This window comes from Carassius auratus, chromosome 13 (assembly GCF_003368295.1).
Source record: "Carassius auratus strain Wakin chromosome 13, ASM336829v1, whole genome shotgun sequence".
NCBI lineage: Eukaryota > Metazoa > Chordata > Actinopteri > Cypriniformes > Cyprinidae > Carassius > Carassius auratus.
Window position 1 is genome coordinate 9376920 of NC_039255.1, and position 24295 is coordinate 9401214.

The window sequence follows — 24295 nt, forward strand, 5'->3', positions numbered from 1 at the left end:
AATTCTTAGCAAATCCTCCTCCTCCCCTCAGTTTCTTAAGATATTAAGTGGGAGTCTCTATAAGTAGACACTTATAACTAGTTCTCCTTTTACTTATACAGATATTTGAGGCAGTTAGTTTCAAATGCCTCATGCGAATATGCTACATTGTAAGCCTTAATGTACAACTCGGAGTGTTTACTGCGATGGAGAGACGATGGAGATTCTTAGGTATTTAAGTGAGTTTTGTTATCGTCTTATTTGACTGAAAGCGTTCTTTATGGTAGTTTGATTGCAACAACTTGATGTGTATGACAAAGTATGAATGGCAAAATCTTTCTTAAATTCAAAACATTTATATGACCTATGACTGTACAGTATAGAGTATATTGTAGATGCTTTTTGGAATGCCTCGTTGTTAATAAGTAATTGTCTATATAGTAGCTGTCACTGTGAGTCTTTTATAAACTTCTGACATACAGTCACCATGTAGTTTTGCAATCAGCATTCTTACTGTTGAGGTTGTTGTGAAATGTACTATGTGTAAAATGGACACTGTTACTGGGAATTTACTTTAGGAAACCATTTTTTAAATAAATTCATTATCAAAGCAACTTCTAGATCCTATTAAGACAGTTAAAAGAAAATGAAGGACGAATAAAAAATTCAAAGGATTAGTTTACCTAAAAAGAAAAATAAGCTATTAACTCACGCTCATGTTTTTCCATGCCCATGTTGTTATTTTTATTATATTTCTGTCTTTAGAATTATTTGAAAATGACAAATCATCATAAAAATAGCTAAATTAATTTAGCAGTACAATATATTCCTAATTCTTATTTATTTATTTCAGAAAATTATTTTTGGAGCTTGTTATATGGAAAATATCCGATAATTCTCCAAAAAAGAAAAAAGGTGTACAAGTTTTTACTTACCCATGAGGGTGAATAAATAATGACAGAATTCAGATTTTTGGCCAGACTAACCCTTTAACCTTTATAGTTTTGTTTTTGGAAGTTGAAAATGTGAACACAGACTAAAGGAGAGAAATAGAGAAGTACATAAAATAGTACACACAAGCACATGCAGATACATTCACCACACCAAAGAACCAATTAGGAGGGAAAGCGAAGGGGGAGAGATGGCAGAAGCCCTTCTGTTTCTGCTTCAGTGAATCACTGAGTGTAATCATCCGGGCCTTTAATGGCTGGTCCAAAGTGGAATTAATTTGGGTGGTGTAGGATAAATAATGCATTATGGGTAAGGGTGGATCTGAGCGTGTGCTAGAGGTCTCTCTCCAGCTGCCTCTGCGTGATGAGGGTGGGAGGGGCCCGGGAAGTGTGCTGCTCTGTGCAGTGGGGTACTGGGACATGAAAGGGGGGAGAGAGAGAGTGAGGAAGGGAGGGAGGGAGGTAGACAGATGCTGTCCAGAGCAGGCGGAAGAGGTGCAACAGGGCGAGGCTCAGGAGGAGAGGAGAGTACTGATCCCAACATGTGGATAGAGGACAGTGTTGCTCAGCTATGAACACCATGCTAAGTCCCAAGATTAGACAGTCCAGGAGAGGTAAGACCTTTAATTCTCACTGCTGTTTCTCAGCATCAGTGTGCTGCGTTCCCTTCCGTAGCAACACCCAATTCTGTATTAGCTGTGCTCCGCTAGTGCACTGATCTCACAGCTCAGTGATGTGCTGTTGAGGACCATGGCAGTGATCCAGTAGACTGGGAGGTTGCTTTGTAACATCTTTCAGCTTGATTAGTGGTTAATGAGTGTAAGTGGTCTTTGGCTTTGTGTCACACTCCTTAACCAGGAAGTCATGCTTCGGATCCTGACACATGCTGATGATGCCAGATGTTTCATAGTGGGATTTACTTTTTGTTTTTTTTTATACAATCTTAAAAATATAGGTGGTGTTTGCAGCAATGCCATAAGAATGATTTTGGGGTTCTTAAAAGATCCATTTTCTTCTGAGTGTGAAGAACATTTTAATAGAAAAAAATGTTTTATTTAACAATAAATAACTTTTTGTGGAACCGTAAAAAAAATAATCCATGATGTTAAAGGTTCCTCTTAGAACCATCATTGCCAATACATAACCTTTATTTTCAAGAGTGTACAGTGCATGACAGAGAAAGAAGTCAAGAATAAGTTTAATCATTATAATACATAGCCATTTTTCTGTACATGAACTCTACTTACATTCTATTCTTGGTCTATGATGAATTGTAGTTTCAACACTTAGAATCAAGGGACTTGCAGGTGTAATAAATCATAACAGGTGAATGTCAAACTGTTTCACCTACATGAGTAAAAGCTTGCTGTCAATAGCCTGTAGCCTACTGTACATGTCATATAATGTAAATTAAATGTATATACAGTATTTGTATGTACATTTATAAGTTTATTGATCAGATTGTACTTTACAATACATTTTAATTAGTTAACTTTATAGGTATCATGAACTAACAATGAAAAATAATTTTGCAGCATTTATCAATACTTATAAGTTAATGTTAATCTACACATATACTAATACATTTTTAACAGTTTTATAAATTACCATAGTATTTTGAATGGACAATATTATATTTAAACAACAGTATATTTGTAAATTAATGTTAACTTACATTAATAAATGATGAACTAATAACTATACTTCATTGTTAGTTTATTATACCTAATGCATTAACTAATGGTAATGGATTGAACCTTATTGTACATTGTTGCCATTAATCAGTTCCATGTACAAAACAGGTTGCAATATAATTTTTTAAGTTGAATTGATAAAAACTTAATGGTTTTCCTCATTATTTCCCCTGGAGAACAGGCTTGTCTGCTTCAGCAGCAAAATGCTATTTGTGAATTGATTTCTGCCCTGCTGTGCAACGTAAAGCAGGCAGGAGCATCTGAAGCACTGTCTGTCTGCTGGGCTCTGCATTTATCATCTTGCATATAGATTGTGTCACTTTTGATGAGGGTATTGGGTTCCAGCACAGCAGACTCAAAGCAAAGTCAAAGACACTGCAAGGTTTGATTTGCAGTGATATTTCACTCTGTGTGTCAGGATATTAGGTGGACCGACAATTGCCTTTTTTTTGTCAGTTTTGTGCTGTAGATATGTGTAATTGGTTATCAGGATGTATGACAGGTAGCGTACTTTTTATATATTTAAATCTGTCTAATTTGATTTATTTACAAGTTCCTTTACTGTTACATTACATGTTAACATTTGATGTTTTTAGACATATTACCTGTGGGAAAATGAAGTCATAATTGATCTATTTATTCACTTGCATTTTGCTTATATTTCTTTCACTGCTTACTGTAATCTGCAAGATTGTTATAATAGAGCTGGATTCAAGCCCTTAGTAGAACTAAGAAATAATCCAAACCATCTTGGAGCTACACAAGACTGATTATTATTCTGTTCATCATGCCATTCTCAAGGTGTCCTCATAAAACATGTCTTGTACAAAAGTCTTTATTACAGGACTATTTTAAGCAGGATGAACATTTCAGGCAGAGATTAATTGTTCATATTAATCCTTGGAGATTTTTAACAAGTCTTCATATTCAGTACCGGAGGCCTGAAAGAATATTTAAAGAGCAGACACATAAAAAAAAGGCTCTTTTGTCATTCCAAAAATGTGTCTAAATGAAATATGCATGGGCCTGGTCAGACTTCCAGTATTTTTAGACTGAACATGTCACAAGAGCAGAACATCAGACAAATGGAGGAAAATTCTGATGCTGAATGGTCTAATGGTCAGCAATCTGAGAGTTGGCCGCTTTAGGTTTGTGGGTAATAAGGAGAAACACAATTGTGTGTGTCCCTGGAGACTGCTGTTCAAAGGGCTAGATCATTTTAGGGGCTTTTCTCCCACCCTCTTCCCTCCCATTTGTGCTCTCTCACTCTTTCTCTCTCCACGAGGCTGTGGGGTGTACATTAACACTGATAAGGCTTCCATTACTTACAGTCATTTAATCAGAGTGGAACCATTTGCAGCCCTTCAGACTGAGGAGCGTTCGGTTCATTGCTGTAATGCAGTACCTTTTCAACTCTGTAACATAGAAAGAAAGAATTTACTTGGGTTATAATTTAATGAACTGTAATTGTATATTTATAATTATAATTTTATTGAACAGTATACAGTAATTTTATACATTTATATTATGTTTAAATACTTGGTTTATATTTGTAACAATTTTAATATTATATATATATATATATATATATATATATATATATATATATATAACTTTATAAAACAGGGCAGAAAGTGAAACAAACCAAATAATTCAGAAAATAAGAAATTCTGACACCAATTGTTAATACTAATTTTTGTGTTGATGTTTGTCCACCAAAAATGACATCACATCCTGGAGGATGATGTCACTGAGGAGCTGGCTTGTGTTCATTACAGTGATGTTAAAAAATCTAACAGGATTGAAACTGATATTGGAAATTTGATTATTATATTATATTATAATAATAATATTATTATATTTCCAATAAATAAATAAAAAAACATTCAGCAATTAAACAAAAAAAGAAGAAAGGACAAAATAATATTGATTTTGTTTCCTTAATATATTATATACTAATATTATATACTATTATATACTATAGTAAATATTACCGTATAAATAAAATATAATTTAAATAATTATTATTAGCATTAAAAATACATTTCATTTCCATTTAAATGAAAGTAGTAAAATAATAAAAAATTCTATGTCTTTTTTGTTATTTGTGAAAATGTGATCAAATGAAAACAAATTAATATGGTTTACAATTTCTTTTTAAGTTTAATTTGTTTTATTTTAAATATATAATATTCATATTTTATCCAATAAATTAAAACATATTCTCGCCACATAAAAAATGGCATAGATGTCCCAGCAACTGTAAGCCAATCTGATAAAGGCTAAAAATCCAGAGTGATCCTAAACACGCCTGTAAGAAGAAAGCATGGAAGTGCACTCTCATGTTTACTGCTCTCAGCACACTGGAAAGCAAGGATTGATTTTTTCCCCCTTCCGGCCCACAAGCATTAAGCAGCTGCTTGTGACACTGGACATGCCTCTCAAAAACAGCTGCCCAAACTGATCTGCTTTGCTGTGGTTTGTGGTTGTCTCTGGTCAACACAAGGGGAATTTAAATTCATGAATTAGCCAAAAAATGGGCTTTTGCATCACTGAGAAACCTGTCATAAGGCATGCATTACACATCTTGTCTATGCATCTATGCATTTTTATGTGTGTTCTGTGTATATACTTGTCCAGACTAATGGAGGCTAATTCACTTGGTTTAGATGAGCAGAATGAGAATCTACTGTAAATGTCACATGAAATCTAACTTAACATGTTTGAATGTATGTGTTTGTGTTTACTTTCTCAGCAAGGTCTAAGAGCATGGTCATGGGGGAGCTCTCCCGTGGACCTAGCAGGCCATCGTCCCCCAGTCTCCAAGACAGGCCATTGAAAGCGGGCTGGCTTAAGAAACAACGCAACATCATGAAGAACTGGCAGCTGCGCTGGTTCGTGCTTCGAACTGACCACCTCTATTTCTACAAAGATGAGGAGGAAACCAAACCACAGGTACAGTTTACACAGGTACAGACAACCTGAGAATAAAAATAAAAGCTGATTATATATTATTATATAATTTATCTGAAATATAATGCTGTCTTTCAACAACATTGATCAAAATAAAATCTGACCCTATTGTGTCTAAACAATGTGACAGTTAATGTTGCAAAAATAGGTTTAAAAAATAAGAGACCATGACCTTTTATTTCATATCTGATCAATAACTCAGTGTCATCTATCTTACTGATTTAAGCATAGATTGTGAGATAACAAATGACTTTACTGTTTTCATGTTCAACCCCTCGACTCACGATACACACCATCTACAGGTTATTGGACTAGACCTGAATCAGTGAGAGAGACAAAACTGCATTCATTCAGGCGGTTATCAATTATTATTATAATGTCATAAAAGGGTTTTCTATTTAAAATAAATGCTGTTCTTTTGAACTTTCTATTCATCAAAGAATCCTGAAAAAATGTATTACAGTTTCCAGAAAAACATTAAGCAGCAAAAGCAATGTCGATGTTTTGTGAGCAACAAATCAGCATATTAGAATGATTTCTCATTTTAAATTATAATAAAACAGAAACCAATCATTTTATATTGTTCAAAATACTAAATAATTATTACTGTATTTTTAATCCAATAAATTCAGCCTAGCAGAGACTTATTAATTTAAGAAATATTTATTAATTGAAGATTATATATATGCTAGCGATTCATTCTCCCCTGTCAGTGAAGCTTTAGGAACACAGCTGTATCCTCCTCACTGCCTCCATTACACCAGGATGACATCAGCATGCTGTTAGCCTGACAAACTAATTTGGAAACAGCATGCCCAGCCCTGCTTTGCTGTAGTGTAAGTCTAAGGATTTAGTGGATACAGAGCAGCTGACCTGTGACCCCTAAAGTAGCATGATTTTTCTCAGCGTATACCGCTGACATTGGCTCATCCATTCTTTAACTGATATTATTCTCCTCCAGAGCCTGTAAACTCCCTGTAATGCTCCTGTTCTCTTTCTCCACCCCCACCCCCACCCCATCTCCATCCCAGCTTAATTCAATCTCTGCAGCAGAAATGTGCCCAGCTTGCATCTGAGTGGGTAACCCTATAAGCATTTACCCTTATCAATGCATACCCTCTGAAATTTCATTTAACTGCAGCTGAATGGCGGAGAGGAATTTTAGTTGAGCAATGAAAACTTGCATCTCTGTGTTAATGCTGGGGCAGCGAAGAATGGAGGATGAGCCAAGGGAGGCTGGTACATAATTTATGATTTGACTGTGGTTGGGTCTAATTATGCATGACTCAGCATTGCTGATTACAGCGTAAAATTGGGCCATGCACACAACTGATAACTATAATCCCACACTGCCTTATCTGCCCTGAAGGTGAACCCCTGTGGGTGCTTATTAGCACCACAAATCAATTATCGAATTACAGCAGCCTAATTGAACACACTCCAGTTATCCCTGAAGAGAAATTGTTCAGTTGTTTAAAGTTTTAATAGATAAAACATCTTAAAATGATGTAAAACACACAAAAAATGTGCCCTTCAGACATATTTACTGTTTAAAGCAATCTTTTCTATCTTTTTCGCTCCAGGGATGTATCCCACTGCAGGGTAGTCAAGTCAACGAGCTGACAGCCAATCCTGATGAACCTGGGCGGCATCTTTTTGAAATAGTTCCAGGTAGGAGATAATTAAATTTACCCGAATCTTCTGTGGTCTGATTTAATTAAGTGTTTAATGGTTTGTGCCACCAGGGCATAATCTGTGCATGTTATATTTTATACTTTCTTATACTCTTTGTCCTACTCATCACTCAAGGAGGCATACAATTGAGAAGCACTGTGTTTGCATGCTCTGAGTGGGAGCTTGCATATTGTTTCTGTTGAAATACTGCTTCCTCATTACCAGAGTTAATCACTCGAGGGCATTAGGTGTCCTCTGAGGATACGTGAAGGACATTTGTGAAGACTAAAATCTGCAAAATGCTGACCACCTAGTGAGGTACAAAAGTCTGAGACCATATTGAAAATCTGATTTTTGATGATTTTTAATGGACCTTAGCGAACAATGAATTCACAATAAACATTTGCCTCTTTTGCGAATATATCATAAGCAAAGGATGCAACCTTAGTTGACCTTGAATTTAGTATGGAGTGTCAGGCCAACATAAGCTGATGAAATCGGTCCTTGATTTAAAATAAAGACTAAATGGGTGAAACTGATTTGCCTGTGTAGTCCATATCAATGACACATGCTTAATGAGATCTCCATGATGCATTTAGTGACACAGTTGCTTGTGTTGAAAATAATGACAGCAATCATTACCTGTCAAATATTAGTATTTTGAAGCATGACAGCTGAAACTCATCTGGTGTTTTCAAGTTTATATAGCTTTGGTGATGTTATAATGAAATGCTGTTGTCTTTTTACTGGGGTACTTTATTTAGGTGCCTAGCAACATTGTTGTCGATTGCTTTTTTACTGCTACATCTGGCCTAAAATCTTGTGTGGTCATATTGTGAATGAAACTGCTTTATTTGTAAACTATGCTTGGTGAGCCACTTATAATATATTTTAATCGACAAGCTGCAGGCCATTTGAAATTCATCCACGGTTGAATTTGGCCCGTGAGACAGACTTTGGACACCCCTGAATTACACCAACACGTGGTTTCACTTGGCATGCAGGACCGATGTGTCTGTATTCTTTCTTGAGACTTTAATACTTTAATTTACTTTAATGCATTAATTTCATGCTGAAGCAAAATCTAAACTTGAAGAAGTTCATGATGGAACGGAAGGTAAAAAAAATAAAATAATAATTGTTACCATAACCATTCAAAAGTTATTTTGAAATAATAAGTCATAATATTTCAAAATATTACAGTAACACTTTAGATAGCATATCACTAAGCATGCTGGCTGCTTAGTATAAAGCATACATTAATGCTTTATTCTGCATGACCATATTTTAGATCCCTTAATCTTGTCCCATGCCTAAATTTAACAACTACTTTACTAACTATTAATATGCAGCAAATTAGGAGTTTATTGGGGCAAAAATCATAGTCAATAGTTAGTTCAAGAATCTGGTCCCTAAAATAAAGTGTAACATATATTACTGATTTTCCTGTATTTTCACAAGGCATTTACAATGGATTATGTGAGTTCATATAATTAAGTGAAACTATTTCATGCTTTGAAATTACAACTTTTTGTGTAAATATTAAAACTGATTAGTTATTGATTATTTTGCATGAAGAGTGGACACAAAACCTTTGATGTGTCTTGGTGGTCTTGGGTCCCAGATTATTGAAATTAAGATTAAAAATGAATAAAGGCTAAATCCCTCGTCTCTGAGAGTCTTTGCACACTTCTTAGGAGTTAGAGAAAGAATAGCTCTTAAAAATAAGCCAAACAAAAGGCAAGTCTTAGCAACTTCTGCTGAGAATGAAGCATGCATTATTTGTTGAGATTCAGCACTGAATCTCAACACTCCATTTATGCATTTCCTTTACATTCCGTACTTCATTTTTTACACCATCACATTATTATTTTCACCCTTATAATCCTTTTGCACGGTGGACACCGTGAGCTTCTCCATATAATGGTGTTTGTTAAGTAAACCAAACTAAACCCGCTTTCCATGGTCTTGTTATATCAGTCACTCAAACAATGGCTCTATTTACGCTTGCTCTCGACACAAAAGCACAAATGCAGACTGGAGTAGGGAGGTCTGATCTGAGCATGTTCTTACAGCTGACAGAAGCATCATGCTCTGTCTGTGAAGATTGCAGTTTGGTACATTAAAAGCTCTGATCTAAAGCCTTCTGGCAATGTACAATAAAAGCATCTGTGTAACACACAAAGCCCCTTGTGGTTTCCGAAATGTCTTCAAAGAGGGGAAGTTTTAATTAATAAGCTGTTAGATTTAATAGGGGAAAAGATCCAGGCAACATGCAGAGGTTTCTGTGTTAGAATTGCAGAAATGTTCAACTGCCCGGCCCCCCATGGGAAATCACATCAACCCCCAACCACACACACACACACAAATTGATAAGCTGGGTGTGTTTGAGTTGGGGGGGGTGCAGTGTTTGGCAAAGATGAGCACTGTGGTGGCTCTGCTCATGAGGGTGAGCGAGGGCGAGTCTGACAGACCAGGGAGGCGGGGAAGAAAAATATAGAAAAGAAAGAGAACACAACAACTCTTTTTTTTTAATGAATGAATGAAGTAGACGCAGGACTTGTTTTTCGGGTTTCTGGTGGGGATGGTACTGTGGGGTTCTTTGCGCTTTTCTTTCACTTTTTTTTTCTTTCTCATTCTCTTTACTTTTCTTTGTCCCATGCACACCTTTTCTCCTATCTTTTCTCTATGCTTTTCTCCATCAATCCCACACCCCTGCACACATTCACCCTTCAGGAGGGCCAGAGATGTAACTAACATGGCACAGCTCTAGCGCTGCCCTCTTTGGTGCCCGTGTGCCAATATGGGTCTCGGTTGCCGCAAGCTGCAGGAGCACCGATCTGTTCATGCTAAGGGTAAGGAAACACTTTTCTCAAAAAGATGTCAAGTTTTATGGATCGATAGATGAGATTTATCATGGTGAAAGTACAGTGAGGCATTTATAGCAGGATAGGAATTTAGGGGGCGATGGGAGTTTTGTTTTTTAACCTGAAAATCATCTATGTTGGATGCAGCTGTGGGTTGTAAGAACTGTAACATCTGGAGTGTCAAATGCATGAAAAAGATCCAGGAAGCTGTGGCTTTGTGAGCCGTGTATTTTTGGAACAGGCTGTAAGGAGTGGAGCTGCTGCTGGTGACGTAGTCTTGCATAAATGTGAGGGCCTGTAATTTTGCCTGAACCATGCTGAAAGGTGTTTGTCTCTTCTCTGATCTGAAACTGACACTTTAACCCTTTCCTTGTTGATTTCAATTCACATTTCAAGACTGGAGTAATGACATACATTTTGTGTGAAGTTCTTAAATGATTGTGATGGTAACAATATGGTTGTTTCTTTGTGATATTCTGTTATACTTATTTGCCTTTACAGATGTTGTGATCTCATGAAGCAATTCCCAACCAAAACATCCTCTATTCCTTGTGGTAATAGTTTCCAGGGGTGCAGACTTGCTTTGTTAAACCAAAAACATGAGTAAGAACTTTACAAACTTTGCAAATAATTTACAGAAATACAGGGGCTTTCAAATTAATTTTTAATGAACACACAGCATAAATTTACTTAATAACATAATAATGTTGTAGATTCAGACTGTGTTTCTGCAAAGAACTTCAGGCAACACAATACAACTAGAAGTTGTTGTTCTCTCATCTGAAGTTTAAAAAAAGTTTCAAAGTCTTGTGTAGTTTGAATATATGAGACATTAAATTAGATACAGTGTTAAAGGGATGTGAGTTAGTTTGGTGCTTTGAATGGTTTCTAGACAGTTACTAAGGCATTTCTATGTGGTTTCAGCTAGATATTTGCAAGGGTGTTTCGGTTGTTAGGGCTCGTTTAAATGGTTTCTATATATATAATTTTTTATTATTTTAGTTTTAATTAGATATATATAGAGAGAGAGACAGTCATAAGGCAGATGTTATTATACACCAATATTAAATAAAGTATATGAAACTATATAAAGCTTCATAATTATTTGAATGAACAAAACTGAATGATTATCTGAAAAAAACTGAATGATGTTCGTTGATATAAGGTTTTGCTTAACTTTATCCTGCTGTCAGACTTTCATCTCTGAAGGCAAGTGTGTCTGCAAAGTGCTGGATTTAAAATAAAGACCTTCATCTGAAAGCCTCAGGCTTGTCGTGCTGGATATCCTCCCAGTCTACTACTGGCCAAACCGCACACTGTCCCTTGGGCTTTGCACTGCCTCCCATTTTGCTCTGATACATGAGAGAGGAAGACATGCAGCTGCCACCAGTAAAAGCTGCTGACTGAGTTCTTATATTGATATGATTTCATTCAAGATGTGAAATCTTTGTAACAAAGATTTAACAAAATGATAGGACCCCTTTAACTAATGGGACATTAGTGAAGAAAATTCAGCTCGTTATGGCAAAGACTACCTAGGAGATGAAATTCCCAAGTACATGTTTTATCTTGAACAATGCATCATGTATTAAAGAGTGGGCTGCAAGGCATTACATTGTTCAGTTCTTACCACCAGCGGAATGCTAAACTTGCACATCACTGTTCAGTCCTTCATATTATAAATAGTCCATATCCATGACCTTCCTGTGAAAATATGCTGAATGTCAGAGTAAAATCATTGTTTGGGATATGCACGCTAGGAGAATGTTGTGCAGTTTAGCATAGCTTTGGGAACAGATAAGGGGCGGCAAGGACATCTAAAATCCCGGGAATTCAAAATTACCAGATATTAGAGAGTATGTTGTGAATGTACTGTAGAGTGATGATTCCTGACCTTGAATTTGGCCTTGCATTAGTACAGAATGAAAATGTTGTCCAATTGTGCTTTAAGGATTCAAGAAGAACCAAAATATGTGGGCTGATGAATCTACAACACCAGAACAAATGTTCAGTCTATTAGTGCGCATGTGAGCCGTCAGTAAGTCGTAATCCAGTTTGATAACATACTAGCATCTTTGGGAAAAAGAAAATCCTCTCCGGTTCAAAATGCACAGAACACAAAATGAGAGTTACGCCTTTCTTTATCTGTTTTAGTGTAAGCAAATGTGCAAAAACAATCTACATTCAAAATAGGCTTGGACACATGGCAAAAATGTCATCACAATTCTTTTTAAGAAGAATCACAATTTTATCACAATTATTTTATTTATTTGTTCAGGTACAGTATGTGTATTTAGGAGTAGCATTCAAGAAATTGAATGAACAAATATACAAATATCATACACTGATTCTTATTAAAGCAACTGTATTAAAGTTTTTCAGTCAAAAGTGATAGATTTTTCTCTGTTTTGTTGTTTTACTAACATTAGGAATAGTTCCGTTAGCTGTTTTTTTTTTTATTTATTTTTTTTATACTATCAAAGTCGATAGGGACCAGTTTGGTTATGGTTGCCTACATTCTTTAAAATATCTTTTTTGTGTGTTTTCAGCACAATAAAGCAATGAATAAAAGTTTGGGACAGCAGAATTTTAATGACAAGCAGAGGCAAAGTTCCTGTCGCTTTAAAAGCTGCATGCATCCGAATTTCTTGCAACTGTTTACTTTCACTTTGGACATAACCAACTGTGATTATACAGAAACATTTTGTGTTTTCAACAGTATTAGTGCAATCAGATGCAAAATATATCTTAGTCCACCTATCAGGTGCTGTTTGACAGGCTTCTTATTGTGTGCTCCCTTCAGGTGTACGCGCTCAGAAAAATCGCATGTTAGAGCAAAATGTCTAAATGATCAGCAAGGCTTTAAAGCACATGCAAATAATGTATTTTTGTGATTGCGAGTGCAGTGTCCTGTGAGTGTAACTCTACCCGCTGAGTTGACATCTGATGTGAATGTACAGTACAGTATGTCTCATGTACAGTATATTCAGACAGAGGCACCAGGACTGCAACTGTTACAATGTGTGTGTAACAATATAAAAACTTAACGGGAAAAAGGAGGCGGGAACCAGCGGACCTTTAAATTAAAACTTTAGTAATTAAATAAACTCATGGACAACTGTCGCACACAAACAAAACCATAACACAAAATAAACCCAGGCCTGGTCCTCTCTCGTCCTTTACTGTCGTCACTACTCTTTTGTAACCTTCTGATATCCTCCTTGGGACTCGAGATGGGTGAGTGGAGCAGGTGTAGCTCATTTCCAATCACTCCACCGGCCTTGCTCCATTCCCACGGCTCTCAGCCCCACCCCCGCCCCACTCCTCACTGTGTGCTGTACCGCCATACTACGATATTTCTTCAAAAGCAGATTGTGGAGAGATTTTAATCGTCCACGATCAAAAAATCACTATATCGCACACCGCTAAATCAAGGTCAGAAGACCCATTTCTAAATAGAAATAAAGGTCAGTCCATTATAGAATCAATAGCTTGTGTCTTCTAAAAAAAATAAGGTCACACTCAATTCTCTACTAAGTCATGCCTTTGATTATTACCATTACATGTGTGAGATTGGCAGTGGAACTGCATCTGCCAAAGCCATCACCAACTCTTTCAGACATGCAGACAGAGACAGTCAGGCGTTCCTCAGGGAATCCTATGTGTGTTGTCTGATTCAGCCACAAGGTACCTGACAATACTCTGTTCATTCTGCATTGAGGCTCAGACCGATAATGGGACCATCCATCAACAAAAAATATGAGAGAACAGAATTTATACTGTGGATATTTTCGGAAGAAGAGGAAGGGCTGAATGTGGAAGGAAATGAAAAGAAGTCCCAGTTCCATAATGCTAGGAATTTAACACGACATTCAGTGCTTTTGAAAACCACCCAAAAGCAAATCAACTGAATATTAACTCTTCAACTCTAGTTCATTTGAATAACAGAATGACAAAATAATAATAATAATAATACTCATTTCAAAAGATGGCTTCTCCAATTGTCATGGCACAGTTCAGTTAATCTGATGTCCTTCCTTTAAGAACAAAATACCACTTTTATCATGTGTTGCTATGGTTAATGTCTGGTACTGTATGTAGGATGATGTCATAAAGAGAAATCAGTGTTTTATCCATGTGCAATTTTGTCCATGGCTTTAGTGCCATCTAGTGGTAAATTAACTATAAAATATTGTAAAGACGATCATATTATGTGCAGATCTATATGTATGATTGTCTTTACAATATTTAATAGTTAATATAAGACAGATAAGACAGTATTGTTATACAAATAAGTTTACTATAATAAAGATATTCTAATGTCTATTGATTTCTCCTTATATATCTTGTTCTATTCAAAAGTTTAGGGTTGGTAAGATTTTTTGTTTTTTTAAAGAAGTGTCGTATGCTCACCAAGGCATTCAGAAATCATTCTCATATGCTGATTTGCTGCAGTGCTAAAAACAATCGTGCAGCCTAATATTTTTGTGAAAACCATGATACATAGTTCAAAGACCAACAATCATGAATTATATAATGTCACAGCATTAGAGTTATGTGCTTTTAAGGATTCCCAATAAATAATTATGAAATGTGTTTTCAAGTGTTCTAATAAATATAGTAGAACCATTTACAATGACGTAAAATAATATAATTGTTCATTTTTTGGTATTTGTCTTTCATTTCAAGTGTCAGGAGGCTCTGACAGGCTGAATGCTACCAGTGCCAATCAAATGATTTATTTGTATTTTGTGTGTGTGTGTGTGTGTGTGTGTGTGTGTGTGTGTGTGTCTTCATAGGCTGTACAGCAGAGAAGGACAGATCGGTTCTCAGCCATGAGGCTTTTCTGCTCATGGCAAACTCCCAGAATGACATGGAGGATTGGGTCAAAGCCATTAGACGTGTCATCTGGGCTCCCTTTGGAGGAGGTAGCTTATTTACCTGGACCTTACACACAAATAAGCCTTAAGGCAGCATTCTATCTTACGAGGCAACATAGTCAAGAAAATAAATGAAATTAAACTAACAAGTATTTGTCTGGTTTTCTGACCTTGCTTGTGTAGAGTGAGTGATCTAAATCTGGCACACTGTTTATATCATGCTGCATGGCTGATGTACAGGCACACTAAAATAACAACAGCACTATCAGTGTCTGAATCTTTAGGTATTGTGTTACAGGTATTTAATAACAGATTATTTTGGGGTGTCTGGAATTACGGCAAACATTTTAATAACATTTTAATGATATTAAATATTCACCACGGCACAGAAAGATTGTTGTGTCCCAGAAAGAATGCAGTTCTCAGCATAACTTATAATGACACAACCAACAGGACTTCTCAAATTCGGCCTTAAACTTCAAATCTCACCTTACAAGACTTTGGCTGAAGTGGGAGGCTAAGCTCGATGTACTTGTTTAATCTCAGTCTTGTTATTGGTTTAATGGATGCTATAAGCCTACATTAACTATCACTAAGTTATTTCTGACTTTGAAATTCAGACTGATGGCAAAATCTGTGACAGTTCAATAAAATATTTCAAAGTCACTTTTCCGCACAAAGCCTTTGCAATTCTCAGCACAGTACGAGGTGATTTGTTCCTGAATAAATTACTGTTTTGAACTGAAAGGTTATCTGAATGATTACTGTATATGACTCACTCATACAGATACTTGCCGCCACCTATTGTCTTGATGTAACCTGCCTAAGCAGTGTTGTGTTTGTTATCTAATACTTAAATTAAAACTGTTAAAACATTTGTTTTTGTTAAATGAAATAAATCCGTAATTGAATCAAATATACCTTAGGTCAAAAACATTAACTTAACGTTAAAATAGCATATGAAATGTTGCCTTTGCAACTTGAAATGTTGCTTTTGCAACTAAGTGAAACAAAATAGTTGAAGTACTGACATGAGTAAAACTGAAATACAAATTATTTAAAGTAAAATTTAAATATTAAAACAAAATAAATAAAAACATTATAAAAGCACTAAATAAAATTGCTTTAAAAAATAAAATAAAATGGAATCTCCATAAATAATATGCAAATTCATGCTATAATATTATATATATAGTCCTAAAATATAATTGGTCTGCAAGGCAGAAGTGATAACAGTGGTCCCAGTGCTGATGGACTGTATATCAGCACTTGTGGAACTTTACAATCACTACATTTGACTATTGAAATAATCCTAAATAGTCAGTATTTAAATCATTGTGTAAATAATTCTAATCAAGACATCGCTGGGTTAAACCTGGGCATTGATGGGTTAAGCAATATGAGACTTCTCTGTGTGATGACTTGTGCTCATCCCACATTTTTATCCCCCCCATTACAATGAACCAGGGCATAAACAGGTGTGCACTCACTCACTCACTCAGATTCTCATGCATCACTGTTCAGTTGTGCCTGAAGTGGACTGCTGCCCACACCAGCAGGGATCTGTCATGTGCCTCACGCCTGAAGTTAAAGCTCTGTCTTGTCTGTTCGCTCATCGTGGCTTGTGTGTGTTTGCTGAAGACTGTAGTATACAAGGCAGAGCCAATATATTGCAAGGTACAATAGGACACTGAATATTCTTTGACACAGTCAGTTTTGAAGTTTTAGTTGAATTATGTTGAACATATTTAGATTTCTAAAATGTTTTGATAGTGTCTTGGCAGGTTTACAAATGTGTTTTATACAATATCACTGTTTTAACATGTTTCTCTGGTGCTTGCATTATTGTAGGTATCTTTGGTCAGCACCTGGAGGACACAGTACAGTCTGAGAGAAAGTTTGGACCCCGACTGGCCCCTCTGCTGGTGGAGCAGTGTGTGGATTTCATACGGGAGCAGGGTCTGAAAGAGGAAGGTCTCTTTAGGATGCCAGGGCAGGCCAACCTGGTCAGAGAACTCCAGGATGCTTTCGACTGTGGGGATAAGCCTCTGTTTGACAGGTAAGACAAGTTCGAAACATCCTTTTACTTTTAATCATTTAGAAGATGCTTTTATTCAAAGTGACTTACAAATAAAGAATAACACAAGCAATTTATTATTAAAGCCAATCATATTTGCAGGAAATACTGCCAAGTTTAAATTATTAGTTAGAGTATCACACAAGGTGTAGCAGAAGTCAAATCCAGACAAGTAGCTTTCTTTGGAAGGTCCAACTACAAACCCGATTCCAAAAATTTGGGACACTGCACAGATTGTGAATAAAAACAAATGCAATGATGTGGAAGTTTCAAATCTCAATATTTTATTCAGAATACAACATAGATGACAAATCAAATGTTTAAACTGAGAAATGTATCATTTTAAAGGGAGAAATAAGTTTATTTTAAATTTCATGGCATCAGCACGTCTCTAAAAAGTTGGGACGAGGCCATGTTTACCACTGTGTGGCATCCCCTCTTCTTCTTATATCAGTCTGCAAACGTCTGGGGACTGAGGAGACAAGTTGATCAAGTTTAGGAATAGTGCATTAGTCCCATTATTGTGTAATACAGGCTTCTAGTTGCTCAACTGTCTTAGGTCTTTTTTGTCACATCTTCTTCTTTATGATGTGCCAAATGTTTTCTATGGGTGAAAGATCTGGACTGCAGGCTGGCCATTTCAGTACCCGGATCCTTCTTCTACGCAGCCATGATGTTGTAATTGATGCAGTATGTGGTCTGGCATTGTCATGTTGGAAAATGCAAGGTCTTCCCTGAAAGAGACGACGTCTGGATGGGAGCATAATATGTTGTTCTAGAACTTGGACATACTTTTCAGCATTGATGGTGCCTTTCCAGATGTGTAAGCTGCCCATGCCACATACACTCATGCAACCCCATACCATCAGAGATTCAGGCTTCTGAACTGAGGGCTTATAACTTGGGTTGTCCTTGTCCTCTTTAGTCCGGATGACATGGTGTCCCAGTTTTCCAAAAAGAACTTCAAATTTTGATTAGTCTGACCACAGAACAGTTTTCCACTTTGCCACAGTCCATTTTAAATGAGCCTTGGTCCAGAGAAAACGCCTGCGCTTCTGGATCATGTTTAGATATGGCTTCTTTTTTGACCTAGAGAGTTTTAGCTGTTAACGGCGAATGGCACGGTGGATTGTGTTCAGCGACAATGTTTTCTGTAAATATTCCTGAGCCCATGTTGTGATTTCCATTACAGTAGCATTCCTGTATGTGATGCAGTAGCGTCTAAGGACCCGAAGATCACAGACATCCAGTATTGTTTTCCGACCTTGACCCTTACGCACAGAGATTGTTCCAGATTCTCTGTATCTTTGGATGATATTATGCACTGTAGATGATGATAACTTCAAACTATTTGCAATTTTCTCTGAGAATCTCCTTTCTGATAGTGCCCCACTATTTTTCGCCGAAGCATTGGGGCATTTGGTGATCCTCTGCCCATCTTGACTTCTGAGAGAAACTGCCACTCTGAGAGGCTCTTTTTATACCCAATCATCCTGCCAACTGACCTAATAAGTTGCAAATTGGTCCTCCAGCTGTTTCTTATATGAACATTTCACTTTTCCGGCCTCTTATCGCTATCGGTCCCAACTTTTTTGGAATGTGTAGCTCTCATTAAATCCAAAATGAGCCAATATTGGGCATGACATTTTAAAATGTCTCACTTTCAAAATTTGATATGTTATCTATATTCTATTGTGAATGAAGTTTATGAGATTTGTAAATTATTCCATTCCTTTTTTACTCACAATTTATTTGTACAGTGTCCCAAACTTTTTTGGAATCGGGTTTGTAACTGATTATTAGAAACCATTTAGACTGATGTGGATTTCAGTCTGAGAGGGAGAATTAAGATGTTTTAAACATTATGCTTCGGTCAACCAGTTTATAGTTTATAAGAGTGCTGGAACAGGTTACCATAATTTTCTAGTCAGGAAAACTAAACTGAAGTATTTGTGTATCCCCTGACCTGTGTGTGACCTCTTGCAGTAACACTGACATTCACACAGTGGCGTCCCTCCTGAAGCTCTACCTCAGGGAGCTGCCGGAGCCTGTGATCCCTTTTAACAAATATGAAGACTTTCTAACCTGTGCACAGCTTCTGCTAAAAGATGACGAAGTGGTGAGTCTGCTATACATCAGTATTTCAATGACATGAAGTCAAAAAATGATTGCAAATAAAGAGATACACTTTTACAGATACAGAGATACAGTTTAGATGAATGAAAATAATATATTTGAAAATAAAAATGAAAATAATATATTTTTAAAGAGTATACTTATATGTATATTGTGAACTGCATGTAATGTTTTCAGACACTTAATTGCATGTTATTTAAAATATAACTTTATTGTATTATATTGCAAAATTATTTTAAATGCAATTAGTTGAACTTGAAATTGCTTTTTTGAACCACTTAATTAAGTTAATTTATTTGACATAGTACTCCTGTAAGTATATGAAACACTAAAACGAGCCGGATCTAACGTAAACTTGAGCAGGACAGGCCAAAAAAACCTTTCAAATATTCCATTTACCTTGATGTTTTCGATGTGAAGAGCTGATTTGAGTGTTTTTAATCGTCTTTCCTTCTTCAAGGCCTCTTGAAGCAGCAGAAAAAGATAAAGAAAGACACCAAATCTTTCTAATTTTAAATCAAGTAGATTTTTTTTATATGTAGCTTCATAATTTCCCTTGTCTTTGAAATATGTTTAAAGTGCACTAATGGATATACTGACAAGCATTTATAGTAATCAAAAATATGCTTAAATTTAAAATATATTAACTTACAATGTACTATGAAAGTACATTGTAGTTTGAAAAGTACACTGCAGTTAAAATTATAATCAAGTACTTTACATGTGTTTTAGTATGTTAGTCAACACATCAATTTAAGTGTTTCAATTTAAAGCATGACAAAAGCTTATAGATTAAAACAACGACTTATGTAAATTCAAACTATTAATTTGACATTATTACGAAGGGTACTTCTCTTTTATATATGCTTCTATTTTTTCAATAATCAAAAATTATCTGCAATTACAGCTTTTTAAAAATATACTTTTAAGATATTTAGTACACTACAAGGGCACATTCACTGCTATTAAACTTACTTTTATTTTTCACAAGGATGGTTTTAAAAGGCTGATTGCATATTCACTTACCAAAAACCTTGTTCCCTGGATTTGTAATGGATCTTCTTCCCATGTGTCTCTTAAAGGGTCTCAGTGAGCTTGTGAACCAAGTGAACAATCTTCCTCAGGCTAATTATAATTTGTTAAAGTACATTTGCAAGTAAGTGAAAATATAGAATACTATCAGTCTTCTTGTACATGGTGATGTTGTTGAAACGCTTCCATTACTGATTTAAATGAATGATGAATGAATGTCTCCTGTATTCACTGTATGTTTAATGTAGATTCTTAGATGAGGTGCAGTCACATTCGAATGAGAACAAGATGAGCGTTCAGAACCTTGCAACAGTTTTTGGACCAAATATCCTTCGGCCTAAAGTAGAGGACCCTGTTTCAATGATGGAAGGTAAGTAAGTAAGTCTTGCCATAGTAATATTTATCAATTTAAAATAATTCAAGTTGAAATGACTCATACTGCCAATTTGATTATACTTATTTATTTATTTTAAATGTTTAGGAACCTCCCAGGTTCAGCACCTGATGACGGTGTTGATCAGTGAACATGAGCGTCTGTATGTGGGGACTGAGGGAGATGCATTTTCTGAGCCAACCAGAAGTTGTCTTCAGGGTCAGCGAGGCATGGCAGAGTGGATCTCCGATGAGGAGGTGCTGAACTGCTCATCGCCGAGCCAGACGTCCAAAGCGGCAGAGAATGTGTGTGGCAGTGCCACGTCTTTAGATATGAATATAGGTGCCCCTACAACTGCCAAAATGACACCTCAGGGAAAAGCTGGGGTGACAGTCAGCCCCAGCAAACAGGCTAAATCCCTCCCCTCTTGGAAATACTCCTTCAAGAGTGGAGGGGTACGCGCTCAACCTGCAAAAATTGGGGGCTCGTCTGTGGATGTGTCCACCTTGCCCAGTACAGGCAACTGGTTGATGAACGGGCTTTCCTCTCTGCGCAGCCACCGGCGTACATCATCAGGAGAGCGCATGGGCAAGGATTCAGTCCTGTCGCACCGTCTATCCACTTACGACAACGTGTCCTCATCGAGTCTCAGTGTACCCAGTGTAGCAAGCACGCCCTGGTCCACGTCCTCTTGTGAAATCTTAGTGGACGACTCTGTGGGTAGTGACACCTCTGAAAAAGTGGATTGGTCAATTGAAGGGTTTGTCCAAGGTCAAAGTGGGGACAGGAGTTCAGAGGTCACTAAGAGCAGCGAAGTACTTGAAATGTGTGTGAGCAGTGCAGGCTGCAGTGAGAATGGAAGTGGAGAAGATGCAGTGAACGTTACAGGAGATACTGACATTAGCAAGGCAACACTTAACGGCCTGGTAACAGAGCTGAAAGACGAGTTAAAGAAACAGAAGGTCAACTATGAATCACAAATACGAAGGTATGTTTGAAATCCACAGCACTTTGATGAAATGTATTTTGTCTTTAGAAAGTAAAGTTTACCTGAAACACTAAATTAAGCTCAAGACGTGAGCAGTCAGCTCTTTCTAATCATTCCAGTAATGTTAAGATCTTTTTCAAAGATCAAGTTTTTCATTTCATTTTTGTCATTTATTTCCTATTGTGACATATATGAGTGAAACTGCTTCTCGAACAAGAAGAAATGCATGACGGAACTGCATTTTTATCCATTTAGAATTGATTATTGTTGTCACTAGTTGATGTAACCTCATGTGAGTGACAGGTTGCAAAAATGAATAATAAAAAAATAAGTAACTAACAATTCTGATATCAGTTTGACATCACAATTTACTGCTTCTGGTTCCAAATGGATGCCAAAAGCATGCTTCAAATGGTGCTAATATACACTTGTGTGCTAGTAGTTCTGAAAAAATTCATGATCCTAACCTTTATCATCACAGTGAATTCTCAGTTGGCCAGAGAACTTCACCAGCTTGACAAAATTTATTATTTTTTTATTCTTATTTGATATTTGATTTTATATTAAAAGAAAAAAGTTTTATAATGTATTAATATTTTGGGAGAAGAACACCTGTATTTGTAAATAATATATATATATATATATATATATATATATATATATATATATATATATATATATATATATATATATATATATATATATATATATACAGTATATATATATATATATATATATATATATATATATATATATATATATATATATATATATATATATATATATATATATATATTTTTTTTTTTTTTTTTTTTTTTTTTTTTTATGGAGTTTTCTTTGTATTTCCTATATCACATAGAGTACTTGGCATTAATGTTAAAATCTAATTCTTATTATAAATTTTTCTAAGGCTAGAGGAATCAAGTGTCGCTATGCGTAACCAACTGGAGAGGCTAGAGGAGGAGTTGGACCAGGAGAAGAAAAAGTATTGCATGTTGGAAATTAAACTCCGCAACTCTGAGCGAGCCCGTGAGGACGCAGAGACCCGCAACCACTTGCTTCAGAACGAGATGGAGGAGTTCTTCTCCACTTTGGGAGATCTGACATTGGGAACAAGGACAAGCTAAATTTGACTGGCTCTCTTACAGGCCTCCTGATGTAACACTGAGAGAATATGTGTTTGTTCGAAAAACCTCTCTGCTCATGCATCATGAGTTTTCAGAGGTAATTTTGTGCTGTTTTGTTACAGCGACTTGATCATGTGTAGCGGTTACACTTTTCTCCCTGATCTTCAGTCTTGCATTTTAAAGGGATAGTTCACACAAAAATACAAATTCACTGGTTATTTACTCACCCTCATATCGTTCCAAACCAATATGCTGTTTTTCTGCAGAGAACAAAAGGATCATTTTTGAAAAATCTTCACAAGAAGTGCACATTTTGTGTGAAGAACACCTTCAAACTTGTCAAACTTGCCACTTCTTCTTTGTAAATAATAACAATATTTTCATTTTGAACTATTCCTTTAGGGTGCCGTTCAGTTTCCATTAGCTTGCATTTCCAGTCACTTGCATAACCTAACATGCACAGATAATACCAAAGCATGACATTTCTGACCAGACTGTCTCACAAAGGCAGGTCATTTTAATGGCATTTCCTGTTAATGCATGGTATGAAAGATGTCCTGCTGAACTGTCTCTTGGGGTTTTGGTGAAATTATCACACAACACTTTTTCAGTCAAAGTCTACATCATTTAAAACCAGTCACCATATACAATCTGCATCCTGTCACACTGTGCCTCACACTTCCAACTGTTCAGTCATCAAACCTCACAGACCGAACTCTTTTCAGCAAATCCCTTTATTTCTAAGTAAATTGCACTAGAATTAAATACCTTTTTTGGTTTAGGTGAGGTAATACCATCCAAACTGTCTTATTGTACAACTTTTCATAGACAATGTACAACTGTCCAATTGTATAACTGTTAAAATCTCAACTGTATTGAAAGATTATTTCAGCTGCAAGATTGCCAAGGCTATTATTTATTTAAGCTTCCTCAGGTTGTTTTTTTTTTAAAACACTCAATGAATGAGTGTCTTTATATAAAATAGATGACGGAACTAAGGCTGACATATACTTGAATGTGTTAAAGTATTTTGTTTTTAAAGTATGCACATACTGTATGTTCATGTGGTCATTTTTTCTGTTTTGATTCCTGAATGCAGAAAGTGCCAAAGTAGAGGACTTTAAAAAATGTGTGTTTCATTTCAAATGACAACATAATAAATTGTTGCAATGCATCAAGGGAAGTTTGAAGTTAGAAAATGAGTGATATAAAAAGTGAATCATAAAAGCCTACTTACTGATAAGTGTTGTACAAAATATATTTTTCTATCAAACATTTCAAAAATAAAAAAATTTATAATTCACCCAAAAATCGGAAACACTTTAGTATAGGGTCCAATTCACACTAATAACTAGTTGCTTATTAGCATGTCTATTATTAACATATTAGCTGTTTATTAGTGCTTATAAAGTACATATAATGCATGACATCCATAATCCTACCCAATACCCTAAACTTAACAACTACCTTATAAACTATTAATAAGCAGCAAATAAGGAGTTAATTGAGGCAAAAGTCATAGTTAATGGTTAGTTAATAGTGAGA

The 24295-nt window shown here is 36.0% G+C and overlaps 1 protein-coding gene across 3 annotated transcripts; it reads left to right on the forward strand.

The window, feature by feature from the left end:
• The first annotated feature begins 33 nt into the window (after positions 1-33).
• Positions 34-24066, forward strand: LOC113112556 (rho GTPase-activating protein 22). Of its 3 annotated transcripts, none has more exons than XM_026278236.1 (10): positions 34-210; positions 5379-5578; positions 7180-7267; positions 14937-15065; positions 16869-17076; positions 19081-19213; positions 20313-20386; positions 20511-20632; positions 20744-21623; positions 22534-24066. In XM_026278236.1, the coding sequence occupies exons 1-10, from the start codon at positions 132-134 to the stop codon at positions 22748-22750; spliced, it is 2130 nt and encodes a 709-aa protein (XP_026134021.1). In that variant the 5' UTR covers positions 34-131; the 3' UTR covers positions 22751-24066. The 3 variants fall into 3 exon arrangements, with proteins under 3 accessions (XP_026134021.1, XP_026134022.1, XP_026134023.1); XM_026278237.1 differs by lacking the exon at positions 34-210 and adding an exon at positions 1371-1543; XM_026278238.1 differs by lacking the exons at positions 34-210; positions 5379-5578; positions 7180-7267 and adding an exon at positions 9158-10125.
• Positions 24067-24295: the final 229 nt, after the last annotated feature.